This window comes from Microcebus murinus, chromosome 3 (genome assembly GCF_040939455.1).
Source record: "Microcebus murinus isolate Inina chromosome 3, M.murinus_Inina_mat1.0, whole genome shotgun sequence".
Taxonomy (NCBI): Eukaryota; Metazoa; Chordata; class Mammalia; order Primates; family Cheirogaleidae; genus Microcebus; species Microcebus murinus.
Window position 1 is genome coordinate 66,462,207 of NC_134106.1, and position 22,456 is coordinate 66,484,662.

The 22,456-nt window shown below is 38.3% G+C and overlaps 1 protein-coding gene across 1 annotated transcript in view; it reads left to right on the plus strand.

Moving 5' to 3' along the window:
• Positions 1-22,456, plus strand: part of CTNNA2 (catenin alpha 2) — a 1,049,805-nt gene that overhangs the window by 344,880 nt on the left and 682,469 nt on the right. The window contains exon 7 of the mRNA XM_012742713.2: positions 14,974-15,177. Within this exon, the coding sequence (XP_012598167.2) occupies positions 14,974-15,177 (204 nt within the window). The remainder of the gene's footprint in view (positions 1-14,973; positions 15,178-22,456) is intronic.

The window sequence follows — 22,456 nt, forward strand, 5'->3', positions numbered from 1 at the left end:
CTTTCCTCTGTATTCCATCATCCTGGCAAATCTAGCCTTCTGAAATGCAAATTCAATATTGTTTACAGTAAAACTCTGTGTTCAGAACAAACTTTAAAGTTCTTAGAATGGGATCAAATCATTCCAGCATGTCCTACCTACCTGTACCATTGGATACCCTCTTTTCCCTTACCTTTTATTCTGTGTTTTGCCACTATTAACTACTTACCATTCTTCAGAAATGTCTCTTTTTATTATGAAAAAAAGAGAGACATTTATTATATTAACAATGGCTGGATACTTTCTGGACAGCCCTCATACAGTCACTGTTTAATCCACACATCACCCACTATTTCTTCTATGTTACCATTGTATTATATACTTTATGCATATGAATGTTAAACATTCAGTTTCAAGTTCCTGTCTCTCAAAATGTGAGCACCAAGTGAACAGAGCTCAGGTCTCATTCATGCTTTCATCTGCAATTTTAGCACATAGATATAAAATAAAGGTTTGCTGAACAGCTGCTTAAATGGCCATGTTAACTGTTTGATCTTAGTGGCTACCTACTTTATCCTAATTTCTTCTCAGTTTCCTGGACTGTTGCTATATGCTATATCAACTTCTTCACAACAGTATCCATTATTTTAATTTTCATTCTTTTTTGACTTCTGTTTTCTAGTGTTATACAAAGAATCTATATAATTTAAATTATCATCAAATACATCAAAATCCAGTGTTTAAAAGAGAACATGACATCTTTATTAAGCAAAAGGACTATTTTTCAAATCATACTGTGTTTCTTGAAAAGCAATTAACATACTGCACATTATTCCTGTGAGACACAAACTGTTTCTTTCCCATCTTAATTTGCCTGCTTAAAAAGAGACAAAAAAAAAAAATAGAAGAGTTTACGCTCAAGGTGTATTCATTTCCCTGGTGGCCAGTGAACTAATTTCCTCTTCATATTTGAGGAATATTGATACAATTATTCTTTCATCAGACATGAAATGTGAGTGTATAACCAGTTTGTGGAAATCACCTAGTAATTTATTAGGTTGATAACAGCAATTAAGTCACAATTGCTTCTGAGAAATATAAATTGACTTTCCATTTTAAGTGGATAATTCAACATTCTAAACCACAGACATAGAGTGTTACTAATTTTGGGGCTAAGTAGTTTGTTTCTCCTAGCATTAAACTTAAAATAATTTCAACCATTGATAATCCAGTAACTATTCAATTGTCAAATTATTTGATTTGTGCCTTTTTTTTCATTTTTTGTTTGCTTGGCTGCTTACCTTTTGACTATTTATGGATATGATGGGGGAGAGGGTTTTAGACAGAAATGTAATATACCAGTAGGTCCATGGTTTTCCTTTCTGCTTAAAAATATAAAAGTTATTCTTACCTTATAAACCATATAAAAATGGGCAGCAGACCTAATTTGACCCTGGTTTAATCAAACTTTTGGATGATACTTGCAGATTTTCTTGGCATTTTGTTTCTATGACACTACTGCTTACAATGACATTCCCTTTTCCATATACAACACACTTTATACTCATATGCACATAGTTGTAAAATGCCTATCAATTTAGCTAACAGTGTATGAAAATTTAAAATAGTTCCCTTTTTTCATAAATCAGGATCAAAGATTTTATAGTGGACATTTACCAACCAGAGGAGTTGGCTTCTTCTGCTAGTCTCTCTCACACTGAAAGCAGAACTAACATTTGTCATCATGTTAAGTTATATGTCACTACCCCAATAATTCTAAATCTCAAGTTCACTGAGCCATATCAAATAGCAGTGTAGACCAAAATGCACAGATCTAACTGAAGATCCATTCACATGTATTCATCTGCAAATACTAGGTTCACTGTGGTATCCTATTGTGCTCCAGAAACCTTTTGATAAAAGTTGGAAAAAAAGGACATTGTTGCTCACAAATCTTAACTTAGCTAATCAGCAAATATTTAACAACTATTTACCTGTGAAACATTCATCTAGGTGCAGAAGAAGATTCCAAAGTGTAGTAAAGAAAGCGTCCTAATTTGGTGATCTCACACATACCTGTGTGCCCACTGGCACACTGCTGACTGGGCATGGTAATGTTGGACAAGAGCTGAGAGGTCTGCACGGTAAGTGACAAGGAGCTCAATGGTGGCAGTTAAGGGAGAGAGTTTTGTACTCAAGAGAGTTGAAGATAGTCTTCCCTGAGTAGAGTCAGCATGTGCTTCAGAGAAGCAGCATGAGGGAGAAAGGCACTGAAATATTCAACAGAGAATTAATAATATGGTAACATATGAAGCACACTCGGATGGGGTGATGCAGTCAGAGACCACTTTGGCTGGAGCCAGGATGTTCATGAGGAGTCATGGAAGACAAAGTTTGAGAGACAGAGAATGTTGTCAGATTGCTGAGTCTTGAAGGCCAGGGACCTTAAAACACAAAGTGAGTGTATGTTAGGTTATATTTCCTTAGGCTATGCTTGCTGGAAATGACATCCCATTTGGTTGAAAAATGCAACTTATTGCTTCATTCCATTATGCATTGTGACATCTCACAACAGGAATATCATGGAAATGAAACTGAAGAACTACTAAATGAGATTCTAGCACCTGTAAATTGTCGGGTCTTAGTGATAACCTATTGTAGGCAACGGAGGAGTGGTTGAAGGTTTTGGACCAGTGGGTAGGTAGTCTGGCTAAGAACTTTAAGAATGGTCTGTTAGGGAAAAATAAGTTGTACATAAAAAAGGTTAAGTTATAGTCTTGATGAAGTAGATGGGAGGAGATAATGACCTGAATAAAGAATGGAATATGGAGTGACAGTGGAGAAATAAAGTATTACATTAAATAAAGCTATTTCAAATGATTTGATGATTGGTATTTGTTACTTACTGTGTATCATATATGTTTCTAAGCTCTTTACATGTATTATTTAATTTTCTCAACAATCCTAAAGTATAGGTATTGCTAATATTCCTGTTTTTCAAATGAAGAAACTGAGGCATTCAGCATTTAACCACTTCGGTACGGCGCTCACCAGCCAGGAAACCTTGCCCACAGCCGGCACTCATAGTCCGCACGATAGTTTGTATTGTGCATTGATGATGAATCCGTTTTGGTCTTGTTTGATGAGGAAAGCCTTAAAGCACTGAAAGCTTGTTTTACTTTACAGGCAGCTTTGCTTGTAATATAAATCAGAATAGATAACATATACGTATATGTTTTCATTATGTTATTTTTAAATCTTCACAATTTTATTTTGATAAATGAAAAATTAGAAAAGTCAGATCACGGCTGTCAGCTAAAGTCGCTGAGCACGTTCATCTGTGGCTATTGACTATAGTCGACGCTGGTACCGAAGTGGTTAAGCAACCTACTCAGAACAAATTATAGCTATAAGAAATTGTAGCCAAGTTTCTAATTCAAGCCCTCTATCTTGGTCCATTTGTGCTGCTAAAACTAAATACCTCCAACTGGGTAATTTAAAAAGAACAGAAATTTGTTTTCTCACAGTTCTAGGGAGGGAAAAATCCAAGATCAAGGCACCAGCAAGTTTGATTGTCTGGCAAAGGCTGCTGCTCTCTGCCTCCAAGATGGCACCTTGTCACTGCATCCTCTGGAGGGGAAGGATCCTGCAACTTCACATGGCAGAGACAGAGCTTTGCTTTGTTACCCTCACTAGAGTGCAGTGGCGTCATCGTAGCTTACTGCAACCTCAAACTCTTGGGTTCATGCAACTCCCCTGCCTTGGCCTCCTGAGTAGCTGGGACTACAGGTCTTTCTTATATATGTTACATTCAAGGTGAGGGTAGGATGCTCAACTAGTCATGCCCCATGTGTGCCTGTAAAAGGGCCAGCATCTCAAGAGCATTGGGACTAAACATGGGATGTTGGTTTCCTTTCACAAGCAGGTGATGGCTAAGGCAAGGGAGTAATCAGGCTCCCTAAGGAAGAAGGTCTTGAGAGAACTGTAGACGACAAGAAGCAGGACCTTGAGGTTTACCAACTCACTGGGGTAAACCAAGGAAGAAGAACTGGGAAAGTGAAGAGAAAAGGAGGGGTATAAGGAGAATTGCAGTACAGCAGGGTTTTGTAAAACATAAGAGAAGTTTAAATTAGGGAGTGGGTGCTAAATTGTGTTAAGAACACACAAAAATCATAGAGGGTGAAGACCGAGTAAGAAAGATGGTCAAAAGTGAAGCATTCAAGGAAAATGAAGAGATAATGTGACCATTTTCCCAGCAAAAGAATAAAATCCATTTCCTTGGTTAAACCCTCTAAAGATTTGATTAAATACATTTCGGATACTTACTTTCTAGTCAATCCATAATGCAAAGCTAAATATTATTTTGCTTTGCTGTGATTAGTTGCAAACTAGTATCCTTGTCAGAGCTCGAGAATGTGCTCATGAAGTGCCACAGCAGCTCAGCCACACACAGATGATGGTATCAGGGAAAATGAAATTGGCCCCCACTAGCTTCCACAATCCAGTGGAATGGCCCAGAGATGAACTTACTCATCCAGTTTATTCATTACCTTTGGTAAATAACTCTTGTCTTCCTAAATATCAGCTTCTCCTCTAAAGTGAAATCAATGTAATTATTAGGTAGATTTCTCTTTTAAAAACAAACAAACAAACAAAAAACACATTAAGGCCAGGCGTGGTGGCTCATGCCTTTAATCCTAGCACTCTGGGAGGCTGAGGTGGGAGGATCCCTTGAGGTCAGGAGTTTGAGATCAGCCTGAGCAAGAGCAAGACCCCTGTCTCTGCCAAAAAATAGAAAAAAAAATAGCAGGGTGTGGTGGCAAAGGTCTATAGTCCCAGCTTCTTGGCAGGCTGAGGCAGGAGGATCACTTGAGCCAAGAGTTTGCAGTTGCAGTGAGCTATGATGATACCATGGCACTCTACTGGGGCAACAGAGCGAGACTGTCTCAATAAATAAATAAATAAATAAACATCTAAGGATAGAAAGTGTGATTTAATTATTAAGTCATTATCTTTGTCATGTATTTCCAATTAAACTGAACTGTTTAATTACAAATAATATCTTAAGTAGGTAAATGGTATAATTAGCTTATTTTTAAGTATATGCCTGAGAAGAAAGAGTAAGTTATTTATAGAATACTTTGCAATTTAATAATTAAGGCAAATCTAAAATGGTGGTTAGAATTTTTGTGTAGCTTAATAAAAAATAGATGATTAAAACTCAATGTTCTCAGAATCTTCAATTCCTAATGCTACCCCAATTAGGTCAAGAGAAACTTTTCATGTAAAGATAGAAAGATTCACCCTGGGAGAGCTTGGCTCAGAATGAAAAAGATGAAAATGTATCTGTGTTAATTATTGATACACTACAGGGAGAGTGTTTAAAACCAAACAAATAACACACTTTTGATTTAGACATTTTAGTTAATTTATTAAAATTGTCTTGATTTATGCTTTTATTTCAGACTTCTGTCTTTAAATGGAGTATTTAAAGCATTTGGACTCAGAATTATGATCATGTCTCATTGTCAATGGGGGTCTTTCCTTCTTAATTTTCAGTGCTATAAAATTCCATTTTTTATCTGTTTATAGACATTTAGGGGAAAATTGGGAAAGGCTGCCTTAGGGTTACTATTCAAAAGTTTTAAACTGGATGATAGACTTTTTTTTTTAAGACTCTGTAGTGAATGTAGTTAATCAGTAGGACTTGTTTGTTTCTTTTGTTTTGGGTTGTATCAGGGTAGCAAAAGAACACAATAAACAAAATAAAGTGCCTTGATCCCATTATGGCTCTCTGTGACCTTTTGTCACCTAAATAATTTCTAAAAGGCCAGTGCAGCATGAAGCCATAAACTGAACCAAAGCTTAAGTTTCTGTAGTCATGCTCAGTCATTGTCAAATTTCACCCAGGCTAAGACACTATTACCTCCGGATTACAGGACTTTGTATATCCTTTTTCATGTAGCAATAAACAGAAAGACTCTTGAATTGTATACTTGGGAGAAAGGGGAAGGAAGGAAGCTCTGTAGCAGTGGGCCTCAACCTTTTTGGCACCAGGGACCGGTTTTCATGGAAAACAATTTTTCCACCGACAGGGAGGGATGGGGGGGTGGGCAAAGCTATGCGACCTGATTCATAACAGGCCATGGATTGGCACCAATCTGCAGTCTGGGGTTAGGGACTGCAGCTCTATAGTGTCAGTGAAACTAAAACCTTCCCAGTTATACTTCAAGACAAGGCAAGCTACAAAATTTAAATATTCAAAGGTAAATAGAATGGGGATGATAAAGGTGCAGCAGAAAGGAAGAAAAGACATGAACACATTATTGTATATTCCCGGGAAAGTTCAGGATAATTAACGGAGAAATAGGAGAAATATTCCCTCACATTAACATGCATTGTCATTTAGATTTTCTGATTTTCTGGGCAGTTGCTTTAATTGCCCCATATCAGAATGACATATAATTTGAAAGAATGAGTTGACTAATGTTAAGTTTGTTTTTCAGATTTTTCAGGTTGTTTTTTTTTTTTTTCAGATTTAAAAATTAAAAGTAAATGACTGCATAGGGGCATGTTGACATTTATTCTTTCTCCTCCTTGATTGATTCAAAACAGTTATGCTGGACAGCAGGAGGCGAGAGTCTGGCGTTTATGAGGGAAAATAGCACAATTTATTATTTTCCTTAGCTGCTACCTTGAACTATGAAGGTAGTAAAACTCCAGGGCACATTTATCTTACAGAGTTATAACAAGCAACGGAGCAAACAATGAGACTTTCTCTTACCACTAGCATTTGCTTTTTCCATGCTGATAAGATTAGATTTGGGAAAACAAATGATTGGATCAGTTCATACTTTATATTATCAGATTTTTTTTCTTCATTGTCTTTTTTGGCATTTGGAAAATTCTTTATACATTTGAGATGATTAAGTAGTTCTCTTAAACGTTTAACTAGTGTTGAAAGCTAGAAATCTGAAGATGAGTAAGATTTTCTCCCCACTCTTTAATAAGCAGTTTCTTGGCTACTAAGGAAAAAAAAAAAAAAAGCATCATTGTTGTCAGCTGTGTATTAAGAGTCTTTGAAAGTTAATCTGTGGCTATAAAACCAGTCCATCAGTGTTATATGTATGCTAGAGCCTCTCTGCTGATTTAATTGCAATTAAAAATGTTACTTATACGCTCCAGATCTGTGGTCTCCAATCCCCGGGCCTTGGGCTGGTACTGGTCTGTGGCCTGTTAGGAACCAGGCCCCCCAGCAGGAGGTAAGCACTGGGGAGCAAGGGAAGCTTCGTCTGTATTCACAGCTGCCCCCAGTTGCCTGCAGCACCATCAGCTGTGCTCTTGTCAAATCAGCATCGGAATTAGATTCTTCATAGGAGCTCAAACCTGGCTGTAAACTGCACACACCACAGATCTAGGTTGTGCACGCTCCTTATGAGAATCTAATGCCTGATGATCTGAGGTGGAGCTGAGGCAGTGATACTAGCCCTGGGGAGTGGCTGCAAATACAGACTATCGTTAGCAGAGAAGTTTGCACAATAAATGTAATGTGCTTGAATCCTCTCAAAACCATCCCCCCACCCCAGTCTGCAGAAAAATTGTCTTCCCTGAAACTGGTCCCTGGTGGCAAAAAGGCTGGGGGCTGCTGCTCCAGATCTTACCAGGTATGCCAATATTTCTCAATTACTGCTTGAGTACTATTAGGTATAAACTCAGCTTTAAGATGGTTAATTCCTAGCCAAAGACAGAGCTATCTTTGTGTTTTCTTTCTTGGTAGAAGAACTGTGTTATAATACCTGCTGACTAGTTGGAGACACAGGGGAGAGATTAAAAATAGGATAAAGCAGATTTTCAGGGCTTTTATTCCCTGGTGATTGATCACTGTTTTTGATAACCATCTTGAAGTATGAAAAAAAATCATGTACTACTGCCACTTTAGTTTTGGCCATGAGGGAATGGCTATTGCATTGATTTCCTCACAGTGATCAGCACCCTGTGTACAGAAAGATATAAGAGAGAAACAATGTAGTACAGTGGACAAGAGCACAAACTCTGGAGCTAGAGGGCATGTTCCACTGTGTGCTCTGAGGTCATACATGCATAATCATTCATCTCTCGGAGCACAGTTCTTGCTCTAGTTGACATTTAGGTGTGGTTTTTCTTTGTGTTTTGTTTTGCAATGCTTGTTAATATACATTAAGTCTTCCAATTGGACATTCCTTTTTATATATTAAGGCAATTAATTTTGCATATTAATACAGATGCCCATATACCTGCCTGATTTTCTTACACTTAAAATCAACTTTCCACCAGACTTTTCCACGTAAAGGAATCATAGGAACTTGCTCTTCTTCATCTGTTATCCATCAGTTGTTCAGCGATCAACAAATGATTTCTTAAAGGGCCAAGAGTAAACCTTCCAAGCTTTGTGGGCCACACAGTCTCTCTACCAACTGTTCATTTCTGCCATTGCACTGCAAAATAGCCATAGACAGTACGTAAATGAATGGGGCTGTGTTCTAATAAAACTTTATTTACAAAGTCGGAGGCTGACTCCTAGGATATAGTTTGCTGACACCTGTATTGTTGGTATTGTCCATGCTAGAAATCTAGGTCTTGTCTTTGACTTCTTCTTCATTCTCATAGCCTATATATCTCCACATCTTGCCATATTGACACTCTAAATTGTGTCTTAACTCCATGCTTTTCTCATTACCCATACAAACACAACCCTGATTTGTATTGTCTCTACCTCTCTTCTGAACTCTGAAGGTTTGATAATTGCTCTCCTGCCTTCTGTTTCTAGTCCTGCCAAAACTAACTTCCCTAACTACTATAAGAAAACCCCTAAAACCAAACAGGATTATGTTATTTGTGTGTTTTAAGATCCTTGATGATTCTTCTTTACCTAAAAGGGTGTTCACAAATTGAAAGCTTCTTAACAAGGCATAGAAGTCTCTTCTCGGGACCTGTCTGTTGCTCTCCTCTCTCGCTGGGTCTCCCACTCCTATTTTTGTTTATTCAAGTACTTGCAGAAGCAAATGCCAACATAAATGGGATTAGATGCATAAGGAGAAATTGCCGGTGAAGGGTAAAGTAGGAGAGAACCAGCAGAAATAGGCTGAGAGAGCTTTTGGACTACAGTGCAAACACCTATGAAAGGAGAGCAGGAAAGAAAGATGATTGGGTGGGAAGAGTCTCAGTGCAGTTCTGAGAAAGTCCCAGTCAAACCAGGGGGAAATCCAGATCAGGAGCAGAGGTTGCCTGCAAGAGTCCGCATCGGGCAGGAATGGTGTGATCGTGCTCAGTGATTGACTGGGGCTGTCTAGGACCAAGTGCAGCTTCCATAAGAAACTGCAGTGGATCTACAGGTGAAGCAGATGAAGACGGTTAACTATGATCCTGCAGCAACTGACACTACAGAACTGTTGAAGGCACCCCCACAGCACCATACAAGTGATTTCACCTGAACACCCCAGCTTCAGTGGATCTCTATGCTATTATTCCTACACTGTGATATCTCTTACCTCCTTGACTATCTGCATTGCCCTGCTCCTGACTTTTCTTGGTCAACTGCATTTTACTCTTTATGTCTCAGCTAAGGGATAACCTCCTCTAGGAAGATTTTTTTTTACTACTTCCTACCTCCCAACTGTGCAAATTGCCATCATTCAGTCATTCCAAAACATCACGAGAGATTTTCCAAATGACAATTGATTGTATGTGTTTTTGATTTTGATTAGAGAGTCAACCTATTGAAAGCAAGGATTATTCAGTATGTGCCTTTAGACACGTACAGTAACTGACCACCCCTTTGATGAATGAATGGTTATACTCTCAATTACCTATTGGAAATGGAGGTGATTCATGACATAAAAGAAGACAGTATGACAGATGATACTTTTGCCAATATGTTTAGTTTAGGAGAATTGCTTAGTTTTTTTGAGTAAGAAATATATTTTTATAATTATGTTTTATTAGATTCATTTCAACTGAACGTGGGCAATCTCGTACAGTGGAAGGAACACCAAGCTTAAAGTCAAAAGACTTGCGTTCAAATTCTGGTGTTCTCATTGAGGGGCTGAATGAGTGTGGGACAACATCTCCGGCATCATTTTCCTGTTCAGGGAAATGGAGATGGTGAGATCGAGGACACAGAATTGTGGACCCATCGGACCATTTGTGATACATTCAACTTCTTGCTTTGACAAAGGTCTCTCTGCTTTCTCCTGCTGTGTCAGAGCCTGCATCGAGCTAACTCAATGTCCTGTGATTGTACTGAAATTTTTAGATCACGTAACTTTTTGTAGAGCGAATGAACGGTACGAGCAATTTAAAAGCACTGCTCTTCTAACAATTGCATATGTGGTGAGTACAGGGAAATGTATGAGTCTGGGAAGTAGTTTGGAACTACATGGTTTTCTGAATTATTTCAGGTTAAAATTTTTATAGAGTTCAGCATTAGAGAAAATGGGAGATCAATTATGTGAGACTAGAGAAACTGTTACAGCACCGACTTGATGGCAGAATAGGAGCTGAGCTTCCTTCACTCAAGGTGAATTATTGCGGCCGCTGTCTTTATAGCCCTGCATTCCCATTGCCGCTCCATAACTGTAAGAATGAAAACAATATATTTTTAAGTAAAGATGTTAATAAAAATAAGTAAAAGTAATAAAGCAGAAACTATTATGCAAGCCAAATAGATAAGATAAAAAGAAAAGTAAGCTAAAAAAAATTTTTTTAAAAAAAGATAAAATAAGAAATGTGAGCCCACAATTTTAAAATGAACTAAAATGACAGTGTAAGATGGAACTAAAAGATCAAAAAGATAAAAAGATTAAATGAGTTTTAAGAATGCAAAAATAGAGATTTTAAAATGTACAGTCTTAGTGGACAAAAAAAAGTCAGTACAATTGGAAACAGCGTAAGATCCTCTGCGCCATACGGGGAGATGCGGGTAGCCTGGGCTCTGTCCTTTCACTGTTTGGTGCTGCGCGCGGCCCAGGTGAAATCCTCACTCAGAGACTAGGGAGGGGAGTTTGGATCTGGATGACAACAACGCGCCGCTGCTTCCCGCCAGCAGAGGGCAGCAGCACCGAGAGGTGAGGGCAGGCAGGGGAGACGCTGAGAAATGAGACCTTAGAGTGCCTGGTGCTCAGCGACTGTTTGCTCATCTGAAATGTCCCAGAAGTGTTTTAGGGAAGAGAACTGGCCTCGGTGTTTTTCTTTTTTCTTTCCTTTTTTTTTATCACTCTCAAATAATTCAGCATCAAATATGCTTCCCTCACTCTACTTGGGCTTTCATTCTCTGTGAATTTTTTACATGGGATTTAGCTCCAGAGGTTTGCTTTTTGTATTTTTTGGAATTGTAGAGAGAGCCTTTTCTTCTGGCTCTTGAGACTGTGACTTTATTTAGTTCTGTTTTTGCCTTATTCTATTCTCATTTTCTAAACCCTGTTGTAGACCTGGCAAGTTCTCCAAACACACACACACACACACACACACAACACATACCCTCTTCCATACACATGTGTGCACATCTATGTGCACACATATCCTCCTCCACTCACGCATACAACCTGTGCATCCCCATTTATAGACTCATAGGTCCACACACACACATGCAAATAACTCATATGCTGCCCATACACACATGTACGTGCACACATACAACCAATACCCACCCTTTCAGAGATATACACACACATGCAATCCAGACTCCCTTTTATAGGCAAGCACACACACACACCCCTACACCCCTGCGGGCCTCTGTGCACTGGGCTTTCTCTTTATGCCTTTTCTCTCCCTTGAGTGGCTTCTTCCTGCTCGCCTTTCATATCCATCGTTGCTGTGTTCCCCATCTGTACCACAGATATGGATTGGAATATTGTAAATTTAGTGTTTCTTTTCCAGGGAGATTTTTCTAAAAAGCTTTTCCCCCATGATTTATAAATAATGAACAATATCTTTAGAAATGTGATGGATAGTCTAACTTTGATGCAGAGCTTGTCAAGCTCAATGTTTCATGCTTCTACTTTCACGACAGCCCTGGGCCGTGGAAGGCAGGGGACTCAGTTGGCTGACACTCCAAAGTCTCTCTTGCCACATTTCCCAAAGAGTGTTCCTTGGGTTCTCATACATAATGCACACATTTTAAAAGGGGCACTTTCTGTGCTCAAATAGGTTTGGAAAATGCTACAGTGAACTGACTCCTTTAATGCAGAGTGTCTCAAAGCATTTCTTATGATAATTTGCTGTAGGCCATGAAGTATTTCCAAAATATATTTGGCCAGGGAACCTTATTTTTTCATCAAAACACTATATATTTAAGCTTAGTGTTCTATGGAAAATAATTTAACAAATAATGTTCTAATGATTCATATTCCTCTCTGTTGCCCTTATTGAAGGGTTCAAATTTACCTTGATATATTTATACCAAATTGGTACTTCTTTATATTTTTAATTCACAAGTATAATAAAAATTTATCCTAGAGCCAATATATGATCCTTAAGAGTCTCCTAGAATCTTTAAACAGAACAAATAATTTTCATTATGTTTTACGTTAATGTGGTTTTCTGTAAAACAGGTCTTTGACAATCAGTGATCTTTATAAGGAAGATAGTCATTATATTTTGACCAGGTATTTCTGTAATTAGAATATCAGCTCTTAATGCATATTACATAGTAAATTCTATCTATCTCTATATATCTATCATAAATACATCAACAGAAAAGTGGGGTAGGGTGGGAGAGAGAGAGAGAGAGAGAGAGAAAATTCAGAGGGAGAGACATTACAGACACAGCACCGATACAAATGGCAGGAATACCTGTGCTCATCTCTCAGCTTTACTTTGGGACTCTCACCTGTAATGATAAACCCTATAGAGACATCCACTCTATTGAGGCCTCTACATGAATTTTTTGACACTGGACAATTGTGCCCAATACCAAGGCACAAGGGACAAAGCCCAAATAGGATATTTTGGGGTTAAACAAACATTCCTTTTTCATCCCCTTTCCAAGATTTAAGAGAATGCAAATGTAAATAAAGGTGGTTATCATGCCAAAGCTTGGCACAGAATAGCTGTCTTTTGTTTGCAAGACCTCATGCATCTGCCTTCTAAACTCAAGAGGGAGCTTTGATAGAATTCCAGTGGACTTTACCCATGGTCTGTGTTTAATCTTTACCTGTTTGTTTTGAAGTCATAACCTTCCTACACTCATTCCCTCAAGACCTCAACATCCTTGTGCTCAAAGGATCTGTCTCCCTGTTATGTAGATTTGCATTTTAACAAGAATCAGAGAATCTGAGAGCAGATGCTCTGAGCACAACCTTCAGCAAATACCCTAGGATGCTTTAGAGAGCTAGGATAAACTTTCCCAGACCACATAGCTGGACTTATTTTGTAACAGCGAAGTGGTTATTTTATACCACAGTAGAATAAAAAAATCATAAAAGTGTCTTTTATGTTCCTCTCCCCACCCTTGTTTTAGCATCAAGCACTATAGTAGACACATAGTAGGTCTTCAGAAAGTGGTAGATTGGCAATAGTGTAACTATTCTCATTTGCTTTTCTTATTATATTTGTACATATGGTAAATTGTGATTTTTCTAATATTTTTTTTAAGTTGCTTAATATTTAAGGACTGATGAACATCAAAGAAAACAGTAAGGGAATGGCAGTTGCACCATAGTATTATAAGGTTGGAAGACCATTTACCCCATCATGGACACTGGTTATTGGACCTCTGAATGCATACCTCCAATGAAGATGAGCATACCATTTCCTGCAGCAGGTCATTCTAATTTAATTAACGTTGCTGGAATGATCTTCTCCTAGGGCAGAAATAGGTTACCCAATGGAAACTAGCCTTGGGAAATGTCAACTTTGCCTGTCTGCTTCACACAGTTAATTATCATACAATTCATCAGTTGCTCCACTCTGCTGACTTGCTGAGAGTTCTCCAGGTTCTGCTGCTGTATTTCTGTATTACTACCCTTTCCATCTTCCTTTTCGATTCTCGTCCTTCTGTATACCCTTGGAAATTGATATTAGCAAGATTTTCTTTGGTCTGCTCTTCTTGCTCTATATTCATTTTATTGATATGTCATTCACTACTTTGTGTCCTAAGACCCCTAACAATTCCCAGATCCCTATGAAGGCTGATGTATCGCCTGAATTCTGGGTGTATAGCTTCCTCCACCTCTGGACATCTCTGCCTGCACATTCTCAGGCTCCTCAGACTTTGCTGGGGCAAAACTAAGCTCATATTCTCTGTGATGCCTTCCTTTTAGGGAACATCTCTATTTCCCTCCCTTATCTAGGATCCTTCAGAACATGTTAATTGTGACAAATCTCTCTCATGCACATTATGAATCCTTTTCTAGAACATATCCTTTTACATAAAGGATAATATTTCCTGGTGGGAAATTAACCTGTACTGAATATTCCTGTTGGACCCTGTGTGCCCAGGTTTCAAAAGGCATCTCACCTGGGGACTGTCTGCTTCTCTTGAGGAGGACGTAATGTGTACATAAGTCACAGCTGATGCATGCTTAGGTGTGGATTATATATCATGTTTGAGCTCTAAAATTTTCACGTCATCCCCTAAGTGCTACACTGAAATGTGCTTTCCTTGAAGGCTAGGTATTTAAAAAATGCCAAGCCAGTGCCACAGTCTCATTTGAAAACTTCCGTGGAGGTGGCCTTTGCCAAGAACATACTCTTCAAACAAGATGTGCTGTTTTCAAGCTGAAGATTACATTGAAGGCAAGATATCTTACAAAAAAGTTAACACTTCGCCAAGGCCACTTGAGAATGTGTCTCAGTAACCAGTTTTTCCTCCACAGTGGCTCTTGCCCTGGCCTGGGAGATTTCTGGTTTAGGAAACAGGGTACAAAGGCCGTCACCTCTTCTCCTCTGCTGATCCTTTTGGTCGTCTATAAAAAAAGTATAAAGTGTTTTAAAAAGTGCCTTTTTATACACTTGCAGAATAAGATCATCCTGGACCCCATGACGTTCAGCGAGGCGCGGTTCCGGCCGTCCCTGGAGGAGCGGCTGGAGAGCATCATCAGCGGCGCGGCGCTCATGGCAGACTCGTCCTGCACGCGCGACGACCGGCGCGAGAGGATCGTGGCCGAGTGCAACGCCGTGCGGCAGGCGCTGCAGGACCTGCTCAGCGAGTACATGAATAATGTAAGTCCCGGGCTCTCCCTTCTCATGTCGCCGTGGATTCAGTCCCGTGGTCTCGTGGCACTTGTGAAAGCATGCATAGCAGGAAAAGGGAGTGGACAGGTGTTCCCCAAAGAGAGTCAGGTGAAACCGAGAGCGTGTGTCCTGATCTCTCAGTACGGGAGAGATTGATGGAGGGTAGTTCTTTGACTTTTTTACTTGAGTGATTGTTTTTTTTTTTTTTCGTGGTCATGTTAGTGGTTCAGTTTTGATTTGCGTAGGATTTCAATTGTCAAGGTAAATGATTGATGGAAACGCTTGAGGATATACTAAGTTCTCTTTGACAGAGAGCACTCTCAAAGCTAAGTGTAGCTGTAGGTGCTAATCTTCACCCCTAAGAGGCATTGGTAAACATAATAGTTTTTAAAGTGTTTATACAGGGCTCTTTGAGGTGGAAAAGTTCTAACTACAGTGCAGTAAAACTTAGAGCTTTGATTGGCTGTGCAATTAGGAGTTCTTATAAAAGCGGGTCTTCAAGTTTCTATATAGCTGTGCGTAAGTGGTACCTAGTTGTATTGGGGCAGATAATGACCATCCTTGCCTATAGTTATAAAATGTGACAGTTTTTTATACCTGTAAACTGCAAGAAGGTGGGATGAAACCCATATTCTGTGCTTCAAAAGGCATTAGATTATGGTATTGATTTGCTACCTTCATTCAGCTGAGGTGTTGCCCAGTGTTTGCAACAGTGAATGATCTGGTTTCCCCCTGTCCTGGACTTTTGGGTTTAAGAAAATTCAGTACAAATTGGAAAAAAAATGTAGATAAAGTGAGGCTTCAATATTATGTGTTGAAGGAATGCTCTGTGTAGTGGTCAGGTAGGTAGCAGGGACACTGCAAATCTGACAGCTTTTGAAATCCATGCTGGGTATTGTGATAGAACCCTTCAAGGCAATGCTGAGACAAAGCAGCCAGCCCATGTCCCTCCCTGCAGTGTCTTATCACTCTCATCATGAAACTGTGCAGCTAGCAGACATGCAAGCAAGGAGCCAGCATTGACAGTAACTGCTCCTCCTCCACACGCTCCAGAGAAATTCACTCAGAAAGCAAAAAGATACTTAATGCAAATACTGTACAAACTAAAAACCAAACTCTGCTTCCTTTCCATGCACCTTCAGATTCTTTGATTTTGGAAGACTTGCCCATTTTCAGCACACAAACAATAAAGTGGACGCGCCATGTGGTACCCAGCTGCTTATGAGGACTTCTCTATAGGATGCTAGATGGCTAACCTTTTCTGTGATTTGGGTCTGTGGGTATTATGTAGGGTGCAGCTAGAAATGCTGATCACTAGGCTCTCCCACCTTATTGAATCTTTCGAATAGCAGAATTGTCAAAAAAGAATGTGTATAAAATCTGGGATTCTGTTTGTTTGTAGTTGTTTTTAACAAAATAGCAAAGGGCTAATTACTTATATGTGGAATTTGGTTTTGCATTAAGGAATGCTGGTATTTCTATCAAGGAGTAAGTATTGGCAAAGAAAGAAGTAAAAACTACAGAGATAGCAGTGCTGGTTAAGATCTCAATATAAATAAATCAGACCAAAAAAGTATGTGCCTGTGGATAGAAATCACTGAATGTGATTAAAGGAGATTTGATCGAGATGTGACATGTAATTTTCAGTTTGATGTTTAGAATCCTGCCAAGTAGAAGTTTTTTCTTTTAGTGTAAACTCCTACAGATCAGCAGAGCTGATGGATTTTTATATTTTATCGACTCCAGGCGATTGTTTTTCTGATCACAGCCTTGTGATGAAGGAATGTTTTGTACTTTTATTGAAATCTTAGTTTCTATTTTGACATAGTTACAGACAATACATATATGAGTATAGTGCTTAAATTCAGTGTGAACAAATTCTTTCCACATTGAACCATCAGGATCAAAGCCTGATATAAAACAAATCCTATTTGATTTTTATATAAATTTTTATATAAACTATATAAAATATAGTTGAACTTCACACTTCTTTGGTGATTTCAGTGTAGAACCACTTCCATAATCCCTGTCCTGTGTGCTCATTTCTACTGCCACAAACTCAATTTATATTTATTTTTATATAGCATATATTAATATTAATACAAAAAGACATACACATCTATGCCTTTACAGAAAATTATGTTGTAGTTAACAGCAACCCACTAAATTAGTCAGTCATTCCTGAGATGTTATAAGATACTTCTTTTTCAATTTTCAAGCTCTGGGAATAAAGGTGTTATCAAATTATCACCCCGCACATTTTGCTAGGCAATACCACTAGGATAAAAAAGTCATGAAACTGAAAAGGAAAGATTTAAAAATTGGCATAACTGACATTTCTGGATTCTAAAATTCTTCTGATCAGTCTCTGATGAGCATTCAACTTTTAATGCTCACTTGTAGCCACAGCTATTCTAAAACCATGTACAAGCCAAGTGGTATGGAAGGGAGGAAGAGGAGGTTATGGAGAGAAGCTTTATAATATACTGAATGATTAGGAAAAGGTAGTCTTCATGGGGCATGGGCCATACTTTAGCCATGTGGGTCACACTGAGCTCAGTAAGATATCAGTCACATTTTAGATATTTCCATAAAAGTGTATCCAAATTAATAGATGTATGTGTGAAAGATGTAACAAAAATGTGCAGTTAAGAGAAACCAGTGTGAAAAAATGACTGGGTCTGGGGAAACAGATGCATGTGGTGAAAATTATGATCGCAGAGCGTAGCAGTGGCAGAAAAGATGGTTGGAATTGTTTTAGAAAAGCCTTGGCTGGCCTTAAGTTGTTTTATCAAGTTTAAGATATAACCCAAAGCAAAAAGATTCTTAAAAATAATCCTCCTTTAAATAGAATATCATTATTATATACATATGGAGACTAATGGGTAGTGAGAGACTCTTATTCAAAAGAATGTGTGGTGTATAAATGTTAATTTGGAATAGTGCCATCAAGTGTGGATGTTGGAGTATTATGCTGAGTACCATAAATAGTTCCAAATTATAATGAACATATAAACTTCGCTCTGAAACTTATAATTTTATATGGCCTTCTTTTTGTGCCAGTAAGATTATTTTTTTCCATCAAAAGAAAAATCTTAAAAATGACCCTATGATAGTATATAACTAAATATAGTCTTTTATTGTAAGAATTTTGTGATGGATTCAAATTTAGAATATTTTATTAATTCAGCAAATGTGTATTACCTGCCTGGCTGCTTTGTGCCAGGCATTGGTCCAGGCTTCTGGGGATACAGAAGTGAGCAAAACAGACAAAATTCTTTGCTCTCATGGAGCTTATACTCCGGTGATGAGAGAGAGATTAATAATAAAGACATAAGTGATTTGAGCAACAGTTATTTCAGGTGGTGATCAGTGCAAAGAGGAAATATAAAACCTGAGAGGCAGGGAACATGGGGTATTGCTGTAATTAAGGATGGCCTGGGAAGGGTGTGCTGAGATGACTTTAGATGAAAGAACTTTTGGAGATGAAGGAGCAAAGAGCCTTAGAAGTGGAAAGACCCTCAAGGTCAAGAGCCACGCTGTGAGCAGGTACCTGGTGTGTTTGAGGAACCACAGGGAGCCGGAGTGGCTGTTCTGAGTGAGTAGCCAGGCAGGAGGAGATGGGGTCTGCATGGTACCATTATACAGAATCTGACTTTCATTCTAATGGAATGGGAGACCGCTAGAGAATGTTGGACCGAAAATGCCAGGCCTCAGGTATTAAGAACAGGATGTAAAGGTTAAAAAAAAAAAAAAGGTGAAAGCAGGACAAATGTAGAGGCTCTTGGCCCCAGATTAATTCCTGGGAGGATGGTCTCTTGGATCAGGCGATAGCAGGATAAGTGGAGTAAAGTATCCAAATTCTGTTTTAAACAAAATTTGCTTATAAAGTGACTAATGAGAAGAATGTGTTTACTTCGGGAACATGAAATAGACATTTACATTTTGAATGACAGTTGTAGGCATATCAGCTGCAACTAATAAGACATCTTCATTTGGTTTGGGTTGCACAGAAAATTCTGATTTACTCAGATGTAACAATTTGTAAATAGCTTACTTGGCAATGACTGGATACTCTGCTACACAGATTGCATTTGAAGGGGGAGTTAAATAGAAAAATTTTGTTTCAAAGTCGTATCACCAAAAATGTCCAAGTATGGTTCACATTCTTACAAGTATAAAACAATAAAAATATAATACTTATCCTAAGTATTAAACTGTAATGCAGAATGATAAGGAGAAAAATTAATATTTATTGTAGGTACTAAAACTGTAAGTACAGAACAATAAGGACATTCATGGAACTGTTATTCTTTGTGTACAATTCACTGTTAGGCCTTGATGAGAATATGCAATGAACAGAAGTGCCTGTACTTTTTTGTGACTTGTGCTGCTATACAACCTGGTTCAATTTTCTATGCATAGACTCTCTGTGTAGCTCTAAATTTTTTTAAAGACTAATGCAGAACTACATTTTTTTAAAAAACAATCATACAATTAAAGTTTAAGTGTTTACTCAATCCTGGTGGTGAAAAGTAATGACTTACTGGTCTCTATGTTAAGAAAATGTGGTGGGTTATTTTTTAACTGTATTTTTAAAAATTTTTCGAAAATATATTTAAAAAATATATTTGGGTCTAACCTTTTGCACACCCCTTGAAGCATCTCAGTGGATCCCTGGCGTTAATACTTTATAACCTTGAATGTTATGCAGGTGTTAAAAGCACATGAAGACATACTGATTTGGGAACACATACACATAAGTATCTGAAATGTTATTGTCGTAGCCTTTGTTCTAGAGTAGAATTTGACATAAGAAGTGTTCCCGGAGGAGCCCACTTGTGAGGACCTGAGAACAGAAACAGAGTCTAAATGATAGGAGATAATCTAAAAAAGGTTATTTCCACCCCGATTCTGAGGCTTGTACCACTGCAAGGCTCTGGCATACTGTTCCACAACCGTGTATGAGGAATACAGGAAGTGATAGGGCCACCAGATCCCTGAAAATAGTGACTTTTACATTGTTTTTTACTTTTTATAGTGTGAAGGAAATACATTTTCATTGTAAATGATAAATATCAAAGAAAGAAGTAAAAATAATTTATAATCTCATCCCTTAAAAATAATCATTGGTAATAATTTGGTATATATCATCTTTGCAATGTTTTTGAGCATATAGGGGTGGTATATTTATATACAGATACACATATGTTAATGCCCTGACTTTTGGACAAAAATGAACTCATATTGTAAATGATTTTGTACCCTATTTTCTTTACTCAATATATTGTGAATATGTTGCCTTATCAATAAACATTATCCAACTTCATGTTTACTGGCTGCATAGCATTTTATTATATGAATATGTGGTAATGATTTTAGAAGCAATCCATTTTGAGTATATTGTGAGAGAAGAGTATTGGAAAAGATAAGTAGAGACGACTTTTTGTGTTGGCAGTGTAAGTATAGAGTTCTGATTTAGACCGGAAGCATGACTGAGGAACAAAATGAGAAAAGAGTGAGGACACAGATTTGATTTTCACTTTTGAGAATTCTCTAAGTTGGCTATATGTAGTACTGTTAAGAGAGACCAAGAAGAACTAGTGGGCAAGTTCAATACTTGGCTTTGATCTAGAATTCCAGAGAAGGATTGAAAGTTGCTGCAGGGAATGTCATCAGAAAGATAACTTATCATAGGAATTATTATTCTGACACATTGCTCCCGGATGGGAAAGAGGAGAAACAACCTAGTAGTTTTTGTCACTTAAGAAGAAGGTTTTGCTGATTAAACATAAAATTTGTTTCCAGTATTATCTATGTCTTACCTTGTCTCTCTTTCCTGTTATTATTATATAAATGCGGTGGTGAAATTCACAAAAGTCAGCTTGACTAAGTATAACTTCCTCTACCAAAAGGTTTGGCTTAAAACAGAATAGAAAGTAATGTTTAAAAATATTTGTGGGCCATCTGTGACCTAGTTGCCCATAGCTCTCCATAATGGCTGTCCATTCTAATGAGCAATTAAAAGTTACCTTAATGAGATTGGTGGCTTCATTCAAGGGAAAGATTCCCAATATCCCAAATTTGGTGCCTGTGGTGAGAAGGTTTTCCTTGCCTTTTCCTTATTTGTATCTTTTCCTCTCCTCTTTTCTGTTCCCTGTCTTTAAATATATTCAGTGCCCTCATCTCTGCTAATTTTGAGCTTCAAATTCATCTGTACAATTATGCTTCCCATATAAAACTTTTGCTTCCATGTGAAGAGGCTGTTTTTAAATTCTTCTTTAGTTGATATTTCTTGCTCAGACATGGAAAGAGCACGACTAGGTTACCAACTTCTTCCCTGAGGTGAAAAATTGTCCTTTGAATCTTCTCTTCCAAAGATAATATGCATAGTTGGAGTGGGAGTCTTTTGGATAGTGCTTTAGACTTCTGCCCTTGCATCGTGGCATTTTCAATCACGTTTGCTTGCATTTGCAGGTAGATTTCACTGTAACTCCCAGAGATACTCTGGGACTAGTACAGGGTGACAATCTTTTAAGTTTTTTCTTGCTTTCCTTCTTCTTATACTATTATTATCATATTCATTTTCTAATGGTGCTCAACTGTGTTTGCTGTACCGGAATCTTAGAAAGCCAAGGGATATTGTGGAGACATCTTGGGTGCCACCAACTCAGGCACAGGTGGCGGGAGAATGTCCAGTCATGCTGGCAGGAAATCTTCTCTGGGGACAATAATGAGGATGAGAGTGTGAGAGACATTATATCAGGTTCAAGAGTCCCATAGAGCAAGTGTGAGGAGGGCCCAATAAAACTGCTGGGCATGAGGAGATCCAGAACTGGGTGATCTGGACACAGTACCTGCTACAGCTATGGAGCATGGGTGTAGGTAACACCCAGGCCCCGTGGAAACGTAGAAGATCTGCTTGAGTCTTAAAGGACCCAAGGTGTAGGCTGGTTATCCAAGGGGGGAGACTTAGGCCCTCTGAAAACTGTGGCATGCCATACCTGTTTGGTATTGTTTATTATCAGCTTGTGACATACAATTAAATGGTTTACTCACAGAATGCCAGGACAGTTAGATTTGTTTCCTTTGCATCAAGGAATTAGATTTGTTTTTTGCATCAAGGAATTGCATTGTTTTTTGCATCAAGGTATTCCTTTGGATCAAGGAATTAGATTTGTCTAATTAGATTTGTTTCCTTTGCATCAAGTCAGCTCTCAATGAAATCTCATACACCACCTCCTTGGCAAGAAGAAGGGCCTTTCCT